Raw genomic sequence first — 12304 nt, forward strand, 5'->3', positions numbered from 1 at the left:
AAAACAGAAACTAACACACCATTGTAAAGCAATTATACTCCAATAAAGATGTTAAAAAAAAAAAAACAAAGGAAAACAAAATACATATGAGTGAAAAAAAAATACAAAAGAAGCTCTCCCATCACAAAGCTTATAAACTACTGTGGCAACAAACAATAAACATAATACATAATTAGATTATGTTATATGTAGCGAGTGATACAGAGGAGCAATAGAAAGAAGCAAACAGTGTGAGGAGTCCCAGAAAAGGTGAGGGAGGGAGTGCAAGGCCTGATTGAGTGGGTGATACCTGACCTAAGACTTAAAGATTATTACCTATCTACTATAATATTAGAAATTATAATAAAGCTGTACACTGTCAGTTAGTCCTAAGTACTGAGAGTGGTTAAGAGCATAAACTGTGGAGCTGGACACATGAAGGTTCCAATCTTGAATCCACTACTGTGTGTACCCGGACAAATTACTTAACCCCTTTAAGCCTCACTTTCTGGATCTGTAAAACAACAAAAATTCAGCCTACTTCACTGGGATTTTATGATTAAATGATGTAATACATGTGAAGTCCTTGGCACAGCTCCTTGTACAGGGCAGATATTACGGAAGGAAAGCAAACTAGTGCGATGGTGAAGAGAATAAGCACTGGATTCAGGCTGCCAGGGATCAAAGCCTAGTTCTACTAACTCCGTCACCTAAGTCTCATTACTTAACGTCACCATGCCTCAGTTTACTCATTTGGAAAATGACAATAATAACTACTTATCTCACAGATTCATGCAAAGTATCAATGTAACCTCTAAAGACTATGCCTCATCCATAGTTAGCCCATAATAAATATCAGCTATATGAGTAAAATTCCTATATAATTAGTGTGTCCATATTTTTTATCATTTCAATCAGGATAACTTTGTCCAGGACAAATGCTTAAACCAGACGACACACAAGGACAACAAGCAAAGCAGGACTGTCTTGTGCAAGCCAATATATACGGTTACTCTAATTAGGATGGACCATATGGCATAGATTAATCTACATTCTAATATGTATGTAATATGTAATATCTTATTACATACACTGAGCCCATGAGAGAAAGTGTCACATCTGTCTAGATTAGTGCTATATTCTCAGAGCCCAGCACAGTCTCAATAACTATCAAACATAGGAAAGCTTTCTCAGACACTGCTTTCAGAAACATTTTAACAAATGTATATTCTGAAAAATACACACAAAAAAACTATTCTAATAAATTTACTTTTGTAGATTTCAAAAATGTTTAAGATACTGATTCATTAAAAAATTGAATTACCTTCATTTCCATGTAAGGTGGATCACTTTCCAACTCTGCTTTGTCTCTAGCCAATTTGGCTTTTCGCTCTTCAATAAATTCATCCAAATTATCAGCCATGTTGCAGATACTAAAAACAAATTTTTTTAATAAATTTTTTAAAACCCTTCAGTGAGCATAGCTATATCAGAATATCTTTAGGCTAATTATTAACATGCAGGCTTAGTCTACATTTAGTATTCAATTTCAGTTATCAAATTGAGAACTTCAAACAAGCTTGAATGAAATTTGCCTACCTGCTTTCAATCCCAACTCCCCCCAAAACCTACAACCTACTTTAAAATATCAGAAAAGAAATTAAAAAGAAAATGAACCAACACCACCATCCACACATATACACCAAAAACATCCCTGAAGTCAAAGCACTTTTTTTTTAAGTTTATTTTACTATTTGGAGGTAATTTTTAACTTACAAAAAAGTTACAATATGAATAGTATAAAGAACACCTGCATACTCCTTATCCATTCCCTATTGCTAAGATTTTGCAACACTTGCTTTACCTTTGTGCACACAAGTTTGTTCTCTTTACACAATTTTTTCTAAGGTCATTCAGAGGCTGAATTACATATATCCTAGTCCTTTACCCCTAAATGTTTCAGTGTGTATTAAGAATTATTCTCGGGCTTCCCTGGTGGCGCAGTGGTTAAGAATCCGCTTGCCAATGCAGGGGACACTGGTTCGAGCCCTGGTCTGGGAAGATCCCACATGCCGCAGAGCAACTAAGCCCGTGAACCACAACTACTGAGCCTGCCCTCTAGAGCCTGCGAGACACAACTACTGAGCCCACACGCCACAACTACTGAAGCCCGTGTGCCTAGAGCCCCGTGCTCCGCAACAAGAGAAGCCACTGCAATGAGAAGCCTGCACACTGCAATGAAGAGTAGCCCCCGCTCGCTGTAACTAGAGAAAGCCTGCGCGCAGCAACAAAGACCCAACGCAGCCAAAAATAAATAAATTTTAAAAAATTAAAAATTAAAAGAAAAAAAGAATTATTCTCTTACATAACCTCAATGTATTTGTCAACTTCAGTAACATTGATTTTTTTAATCTACTGTCCATGTTCCAGTGCTGTCACCTGACCTAATAGTGTCCTCTATAGCATATTTTTCTCTCTCCAGTTCAGGATCCAGTCTAGGTTGGGTACAGCATTTCACTGTTATGTCTCTTTAGCCTTCTTTAATTTGGAACATTTCTACACCCTTACTTTGTCTTTTATGACACTAATATTTTTTGATACCGCCCACCAACCACCCACTCTTTTTAATAGAATAGTCCTTATTTGGAGTCTGCTTGATGTTTCTTCATGAGTAAATTCAGGTTATCAGAAGAAATATTACATAGGTGGTGATGTGTCCTAAAGGTGTCAACAATTAGAGACACATGTCCACCTGCTCTTTACTAGTGATGTTATTTTTTATCACACGGTGGTCAAGACTGATTTCTGCATTACTGTTTCCTTGTAACTAAGAAGCGGTCTATAAAAAGATATTTTTAGGCCATGCAAACATCCTGCTCCTGATGAAAATTTCCAAGATTTAGCATCAATTGGTGATTCTTTATTGATCTAGTCTTTGATTCTAGATGCCTGCAAAATGCTAACTTTCCAATTCCACCACTCCCTGCATATATATTTACAAGTTGGCACTAATCATTCTATTCTAAAGAGCCCGTCCTTTGTCCATATTTATTTTCAGCTTATTATTAGTAAGAACTCATGAATTCTTATTTTTTTTCAGTAAGTCTTGGATTTTTAAAATCATAAGTTGTTGATTTTTTGAGGAATAACTTATATGCCATAAAATTCACCCGTTTTAGTGAAAGGTTCCATAAATTTTACTAAATTCATACAGTTGTACAATTATTAACACAAGCATACTTCCATCACCCAAAAAAGTTCTCTCATGCCCCTTTGTAGTCAATCTTCACTCCCACCCCTGGCTCAGGCACTGTAAGATGTTTTCTGTCTCTATAATTTTGCCTAATCTGGAAATTTAATATAAGTGGATCATATAAGAGATAGTCTTTTGTGTTGGCTTCTTTCACTTAATGTAATGTTTCCAAGATTCATCCTTGTAGTTGCATCTATCAGTAAGTAGTTGTTTTTTATTGCTAAATAGTATTCAATTATATGGAAATATCATATTTTGTTTATTATTCACACATTGCTAGACATTTGAGTTGCTTCTATTTTGGGGCTTAAGAATAATGCTGCTATTGGGGCTTCCCTGGTGGCACAGTGGTTAAGAATCCACCTGCCAATGCAGGGGACATGGGTTCGAGCCCCAGTGTGGGAAGATCCCACATGCCGCAGAGCAACTAAGCCCGTGCGCCACAACTACTGAGCCTGCACTCTAGAGCCTGCGAGCCACAACTACTGAGCCCACGTGACACAACTAGTGAAGCCCGCGCGCCTAAAGCCCGTGCTCCACAACAAGAGAAGCCACTGCAATGAGAAGCCCGTGCACTGCAACAAAGAGTAGGCCCCGCTCACTGCAACTAGAGAACGCCCACGTGCAACAACCAAGACCCAACGCAGCCAAAAATTAATTAATTAATTAATTAATAATAATGCTGCTATGAACATTTGTGTAGAGGCTTTTGTGTGTTTTCAATTCTCTTTGATAGATACCTAGGAATGGAATTGCTGAGTTATCTGTAACTCTGTTTAACGCTGTGTGGAACTGCCAAACTGTTCCTCTCATTCCAACCAGCAGCGTATGAGGGTTGTAATTTCTATATATCCTCACTAATGCTTGGTATATTCAGTCTTTTTGACAGCCATTCTATTGGGTACATAGAAGTATCTCATTGTGGTTTTAATTTGCATTTCTCTAATGACTATGATGTTGAGCATCTTTTCATGTCGTTATTCATATATCCATACATATAACCATTGGCACAATGTCTTCAAATCTTCTGCCCATTTTTAAAATTGTTTTCTTATTGAGATGTAAAAAAAAATTTTATGCACACTGGATACAAGTCCTTCATCAAACATGTTTTGTAAATATTTTCCCCAAGTCTGTGGTTTGTTTTTAAATTTTCTTAATAATGTCTTCTTTTTTTAATACTTTATTTTTTAGAGCAGTTTTAGGTTCACATCAAAATGAGCATATGGTACAGGTTTCCCATATATCTTCTGCCCTGACTCATGCATAGTCTCCCCCATTATCAACATCCTCCACCAGAATGGTGCATTTGTTACAACTGATGAACCTACATTGTCACATCATTATCACCTTAAATCCACAGTTTAAATCAGGGTTCACTCTTGGTGTTGAACATTCTATGGGTTTGGACATATGTATGCTACGTATCCACCTTTACTGTATCATATAGAGTTGTTTCACTGCCCTGAAAGTACTCTGTGCTCCACCTATTCACCCCTCCCTCCCCTCTAATCTCTGGCAATCACTGATCTTTTTAATGTCTCCATAGTTTTGCCTTTTCCAGAATGTCATATTGTTGTAACCATACAGTATGTAGCCTATTCAGATTGGCTTATTTCACTTACACGTACTACTAAGGTTTCTCATTGTCTTTTCATGGCTTGCTAGTTCATTTCTTTGTAGTGCTGAATAGCATTCCACTGTCTGGATGTACCACGATTTATCCATTCCTTTACCCCACTGAAGGCTAGCTTGGCTGCTTCCAGATTTTGGCAATTATAAATAAAGCTGCTATAAACGTGTGGTGATGTCTTCTTAAGAGCAAAACTTTTTAAATTTTATGAAGTCCAATTTATCCATTTTTCATCAATTTTTAATCAATTGTTTGTGCTTTTTGTATCCTCTGTAAGCTTCTGCCTGAGATCACAAATGTTTTCTTCTATGTTTTCTTTTAGAAGTTCTATAAGTTTCTCTCTTACATGTATTATTTCTTACATCTTATACCTATGATCCATTTCAAGTTAGTTTTTGCAAACGGTGTAAGGCAAGGGTCATCAAGGTTCAATTTTGTTTGCATATGGAAATTATTTCAGCACCATTTTTTGAAAAGACTATCTATCCTTTCCTCATTGAAACTAATTTTTTTTTAAATACATCTTTCAAAATCCCATAAAACTTATTGACTAATTCAATGTGTGGCAAGAAAGGAGCCAGTGATGACCAAAGTTTTAAGTCCTGGAAACTAAACGTGAACAGAATCCTGGACAAAAATAAGTCAGAAGAAGCTGGTTGGTGTGGAAAGGTTTGCTTTAGCTGTGTTAAGTTACAGCTAGGCAGACATGCTAATGAAAATGTCCAGCAGATTCAAGACTCAAATTCAAGAGAACCACATTAGAAATGTTTATTTAAAAGTCAACAATTTTAAAAATAATAGTTGAAGCTGTGGTAAATGAAGGTATACAGTGAAAAAAGATGAGCCAGAACTAAATGATGGGAATGTTCACTTGAGGGGGTAACAGAAGAATTGGGGGAAAAAAAGCTGGAAAAAAAGTACAAAGAAGGAATAATTAGAAGAGAATATAAAGCAAAACCCAGTCAACATAATTTGCAGAGGGAAAAAAAAAAGATATGAGAAAAAAAGGGAATAAACAATATCAAATGCAAGAGCTAGAGAAAAAAGCATCCACTGAATTTAATGTCTGGAAGACAATAATAATTTGTAAAAATGTAGAAAAGCAAGTTTTACCTAAAAGAAATATGTTGAAACTTATATCAGTTAAGTAGTACATAATGTGAACTTCATTCTATTATTTACTTCCAAAAAGAACAATGATTTTAAAATATGGCCTTAGCAAAATATATTACAAACCAAGAAAAGTTAATATATTTTAGCCATTTTTAAAGTGCAATTTGTCACAAAAGATTTTTCCTAGTAAAAATTCAAAACAGTTCAACAGCAAACAGAGTTTTCAAGTTAAAGAAAATCACTTCTTAAAATCCCCCAATTTCCCTAAATATTTTATGTCTGAAAGAAATAAAAGATAATGGTGGGATAATACGTACATAATAATATAATTTGCTATAAGATTTCATAAAGAATTTAAACAGAAATGTCATTAAATCTAAAAAAAATGTTTAACAGGCCTCTTTCACTCTGAGCTATCTAACATCTGTTAACAATTATTAGTTTAACATGTTCACTTCTTAGTTTTAACCAGACTTTGAATTTATAGATACTTGAATTTCCCTATACTATAATAATTTAACATCAATTATAAATTCTAGAATTGATTTCACATAACAGTAATCACAGCAATAAAACACATTTTTAAACAGTGGTAGCGAGCATAAAACACGCCATAGCTAAAACATGAAATTTATCAGATATAAGTACATATTTAATTATCTCTAATTTTGCCCTGCTGTCTAATCCGATTAGAATATAGTATCTCTAATACTAAATTGAAGAGTCAAAGATACTAATAAGCTTTCTCCTGGCAATGCCCTCCAGACAAAGAATGCCAGGAACACTACTATAGTTAAACTAGTTGGATTTATTACTCATTGCATTGAGAGATGTCAATGCCCACCATGGGGGTACTCTGGAGTATCTTATTAAGAAGGTGTTAGAAAAGACTTACAGGTTTGGGGCTTGTATTAGGTGATTTGGGGGAGGGTTTAAGGGAGCAGAGCTCTGCTCAGGATTAAATGCTGTCAGGAAGTGAGCGCAGTTCTTTGATTGGACATCTTAGTAAGTCTCACCCACAGCGAGGCTAAAGCTGTAACTAGTAAAGCAGCAGCAATCATAATCAGTTGAGAGAGGTGTCTGGCATTTTGTGTCTGGGACAACATTCATGTTTCGTCTATGTTTGGACATAACTATGGAGTGGTACTGTTTTTCTCTTGCTCCATCATGGACACAGAGCAGCTTTGGCTGATGTTGATTTTCTGTGCAATTGCTTATCTTCAACAGAAGAACACCAAGCCTAAGCAGTACTGTCAGGCCAGTTCCTAGCAACACCAAGGCCTTGGTGATAGTACAGGCCATCCTCTAGCTGTCATGGCCATTTTTCTCCTTCTCACTCCTAAAAATATGTGACAAATTATATAAAACATATTTCAACTACAAAATTATTCAAGAATTACTTAACGAATCACAGAAATTGAATTGGACACAGCCTAAGTAAAAAATAGAGTAAAAATGTTTACAATTTAAAGATTAAGTTATAAGAAAGATCAGCTTACGGAAACCTAAATGGGATTCTTTATTCTTCACTCTACAATATAACATCACTCACACTTTTTCCAAGATATTATTACCAGGTTTCCCCCCCTCCCAGTAGCTGTGTACATAGTATGTAGATGATAAATAGTTTTCAGAAAATCAGTTTAACTGAAAGACATGGATTTGAAACCAATTCAGTAATTGACTCTACGTGATTGACCTCAATGTGTTCCTTAACCTCTCTATCCCTCAGTTTCTTCATCTGTAAAATGAAAGTATCTACTCTAGAGTTGCTACGAAGAAAAAATGATACAAAATGTATGGCACCTTTGACACTTAGAAATCAATAAATCATAGCTGTTTTAGTACTTCTCATTAGGGGAAAGGAATATTTTAAGTACATTTTATTGGGTTAACTCGAAGTCTTTGTATACATCAGTACTCACTTTTTTAAAAAAAGCCTCCAAAGTACATTGGGATTCAAATCGCCAATAATTGATACTTGTTTATCATAATCCAAATCAACATCTTTAAATCTTAAACTTAGGCCCTTCGTGCTTATTATATAGATGAAAATATAAGCAGACCAGAACATACTCATTCTGCAAAGCCTGAGTCAATCTAATAAACAGAGAGGATCCAGAAAGAACTGAGTATGCCCAATTCCTTTTCCCAATCTCACCAATCACAAAGAGAAGGGGAAATGTTGCTCCCATACTTTGCCCTCTCCAGTGAAGTGCAAATTTCCACCCCTCTATAGAATTAGGAATGGAAAATAACTCCCATCCCAAAGGAGGACACTGTTCAAGATGTTAGGGGGATGAAAAGTATAAAATATGATCCTTGCCCTCAAATTTGGACAAGATTACATCCCCTGTCACAGTGGCTCAGTCTAGCCAGACTAGGAGTTAGGGACTGATACCCACCCATACAGGACCCAGTAGCAGTATCAAGAAAACAATTTGAGTAAGTCTGGAATTCAGAGTAGAGTCCAGGTTGGAGAAAAAAGGGTTAGCAGTTTTTAAAATAATCTTTAAACCTATAAAATAAGAGGTTGTCAGGAAAGAGACCCTAACATAGGAGAACAGAACAGCAGGGTATGATTACATATGGCTGTGGGGTGCAGGGGGAAGCCTGTGAAAAAGCGTTAGAAGAAAGAGAGGGAGGGACGAGCTGAACCAGAACTATGTTTCTCATTTCCCATCCATCTGGAGAGCTTTCCACCAAATGAAAGGTGCTCAATCTTTTTCTCCTGGCAGATGACATCCACATGAGCAACTTCCAAGGGCACATCCAAATTTTGACAAAACCCTCAAAATGTTGCTAAGAAGTAAATACCATGTTACTGGGGGGAGAAAGGAGGTTGAGGGTTAGGATACAGAGAGAGCGCGAATATATAAAGGCACAACTAAGTCTGTTAGCAGCTGTTAATAATACATCATTAATGGTGACTAAGGACAGTAACATAAATTAGATAACCTTCTGGTTATGCAAAATTGCCAAAACATTTATTCAAACACTTCTGTCTCCCACTCTGGAAAGTAATCAGAACTTAAGTGAGAATGACGTTAAAGGATAATCTGAAATCTGCTCAAAGTTTGTAATAGTTAAATCACATGTCTAAAAGCTTCATTTGAGAAACACTATACTGAAAGCACCCCTTTTCAATTTACCCTATCAATTTACCTCCCTTCCAGTAGGTTATCTGTACTGCAGGAGACCCAAAATTTCATCCCTAGGGAGCATTCAGCATAAACTTAACCAGCAGAAAGTTTAGTCCTAGTAAGAAAAAATATGCAGAAAAGAAAGCAGCATCCTATTGGTTACCATGTGATTCCTTTTTGCTTGTCAACATGAAAAGCCATTCTTTCATATAAAGTTGAACCTCTCTAAGGATAATTGGCTTTTTACAAACTCATATTGGTTACTATTTGGCTCTAGCATTTCCCGAGGTGTTTGGAAACTAGGTAGTGGTTTACTTTAGAAATTAGTCTCCCCCCACCAAAAAAAAAAAAAAGAAAAAAAAAAGAAAAGAAAGAATGAAAAAAAAGAAATTAGTCTTCCCAAAAATCCAAGCTAAACTTCTTAATCCTATAATCTTGAGAGCCAGCCTCTCTTAAAAGATGAGTCCCATTGCTAACATTTACTAAAAACGGGATTCCAATCCCAGGTAACAATGCTAAAACCAAGGCAATTAGAAAGGAGAGGTTCAAGCTCAAGGAGCCGAAGGGAAACAGGATAATAACAGCACCGACCTCACAGGGCTGTGGTAATTAAATTTTACTTGCAAAGCAAAGCACTGAGAAGCAGCGTTGGGTGCACAAGCACAATAAACTTTAACCACTAACCAGCACCGAGTAAAAGGAAAGGTGCTTCGGAAGCTTAACCAAGCAGCGGAGGGCGGCTGATGGGGAGGGAAGGCACGAAAACCGAGGCACAACTGGTTTCTGGGCACTGTGGGTGGCGGCCTCCTTAGGAAGCGTCCGCACGTTGTCAGGCAACCAGGTCTCAACAGCACCCGAGGCGGCGACTGCAGCTGCGACACCGGGGTCCAGACCCGAGACCAGACCGCACAACCAAGGCACCGCCCCTTGCAACAGCGAGACCCTCACGCACAGTGAGCCCCGTCCCCGGAAACCGGGCACCGCCCCCCAGCCAGGTTGCAGCGAGACCCCGACCCAGTCCCGGGTCCCCGGCCCTGCTGCTGCTAGACTCCAACTCCGTAACTCGGGCACCGCCCCTAGCCCGGCGGCCGCGAGGCCTCAGTCGGCGGGGAACCCCTACCCCTACCCCAACCCCGTTACCCCGGCACCTCGGCCAGCCCGGCCGCCACGAGACATCCGCCCACGGCGAAGCCCTGCCCTCGCCCCAGGGCAGAGAACCCAGCCCCGGCCACACCCCACCAGGCCCGCTCCCCACATGCGGCCGACGGACTCTTACTCAGGAAAGCGGGCTCCCGGGCTTGCGTCGGGGAGACGCACAGCGCTCTAACGAGGCTCTTCGAGGTCCGATGAGGTGGCGGCGGTCGCCCAGCGCAGAAACAGGGTGACAGGCAGCCTGGCCCGGGCTCCGCCTCTCAGGCCGAGCCCTCCGCCCGCCCTTCGCCAACGGCCAAGCGCGGCCCCGCCCCACTACGGCCGCGGGGCAAGGCCACGCGGCCGGGGGCGCCCCCTGCCGCCCCGGAGGCCGCAGGACGCCCGGCAGTTCGCAGGGCTCGCCTGCACCTGGCCTGGGTACTCAGCCACCTGGTTCCCCTGCTCCGCCTGGAGACTGTTAAACCGTGGGGGACACGACCCCAGGCTAAATTGATTCTGTCCCCTCCAAACCTTCCAAGCCCCAGCCGGCCTGGGTCAGAGCTTGGTGGGGAGAGCGGGGGGCGGGGTAGGGCGAGGGAAGGGGAGGTTTGGTAGTGAAAGAAAAACTGTTGGCATACCTCTCCGGGGCATCACTGCTCTCCCAGCAGTCTGGTCAACGTTTCGTCCTAGGCTTTTACTACTAATTTCAACATATTCAGTTCACCCAATATTTAATGGCCATATACTATCGCTAGAAAAGAGATCTCTAGCTTCCCAGGACAGTGGGACTAAGAGTCCTTTATCTTAAGTTACTTTGTATAAAGGTTTGAAAGACAAATTATCTTCAAATGGAAGTTAATGTCAAAAACCTCAGGCGGGGGTGTGGACTCCATAATTCTAATGGTTTGGTTTTTTTTTCAAGTATCACAATGTTTATTGATAGATACAAGTATATAAAATCAGGGCACGAACATGACTTGATAAATTAAGTAGACTTAATTTCAATACTATAATAAGAGGGAGCAATTCAAATTCCCACCATCTGTTTCACACCCACAAAGACCACTTCAAGGGCATTTACGATCTCTCAAAACTGATCAGTTTTGTGCAAGTAAACCATGTTTCTTTTAAAAAGACTTGTGCACTTGCCCAGGCTCAAGGATATTAAAATCTAGCACATAAAGCCCATCACTAAAGGTAGAAATACAGGCAATATACTATTACGGCAGCAACCATCAATTACAGTTAAGAATTTTTCTGTAACAACCAAATGGATAATCAAATATTGCAACAACTCAAGTATTACTGAGCACAGTGCATTTCTACAGTATTCATTGTTGCTCTTCAGTTTTCTAACTTAAAACAGCCTATGATAACTGGCAGCAAAGAAGGTCCTTGCAATAGACTGCCTCTGCCTGAGAAATTACGATGTAATTACTGCATGCTGCTAATATACTATCTAAACATTAACGATACTCCTAAAATATTTGATGGTAGACTATGATTAAGACATTACACTACAAAAAAACCTTATGCAGAAGGAAATACTAACTGACGTGCTTTAAATATTGTGAAAACATTACAGTGGAATGAATTTTCACAGTGGTTAGGTCAAGTGCAGTTACATCATAGCAACAGTATGTTTTGCACAGCTTAAGGCTTTGGCTGGTTCTTTTAGTCAGCTTCTTCCTCTGATTCTTCTTCTTCAGCAGTTTCTAGCCAGGTTAGCCACTGACTCACCTGGAACAAAGCCTTGCCTTTCCCTGTAAACTCTTGGGTTATATCTTCTTTCCAAGCCAAGAAAGCTTCTCCTTCAATAATTTCCATGTCAGGCTTACCTGGTGGCGCAGTGGTTGAGAGTCCGCCTGCCAATGCAGGGGACGCGGGTTCGTGTCCCGGTCCGGGAGGATCCCACATGTCGCGGAGCAGCTGGGCCCGTGAGCCATGGCCGCTGAGCCTCCTTATCCGGAGCCTGCGCTCCGCAACGGGAGAGGCCACGGCAGTGAGAGGCCCGCGTACCGCAAAAATAATAATAATAATAATAATAATAAT

At 39.6% G+C, this 12304-nt stretch overlaps 1 protein-coding gene across 1 annotated transcript in view; it reads right to left on the reverse strand.

The window, feature by feature from the left end:
- CSPP1 (centrosome and spindle pole associated protein 1) overlaps window positions 1-10544 on the reverse strand; it is a 127141-nt gene extending 116597 nt beyond the window's left edge. Inside the window, 2 exon segments of the mRNA XM_028500245.2 lie at window positions 1304-1412; window positions 10398-10544. Of these exon segments, the coding sequence (XP_028356046.1) occupies window positions 1304-1402 (99 nt within the window). The 5' untranslated portion in view covers window positions 1403-1412; window positions 10398-10544.
- Window positions 10545-12304: the final 1760 nt, after the last annotated feature.

This window comes from Physeter macrocephalus, chromosome 15, assembly GCF_002837175.3.
Source record: "Physeter macrocephalus isolate SW-GA chromosome 15, ASM283717v5, whole genome shotgun sequence".
In the NCBI taxonomy this organism is placed as follows: Eukaryota; Metazoa; Chordata; class Mammalia; order Artiodactyla; family Physeteridae; genus Physeter; species Physeter macrocephalus.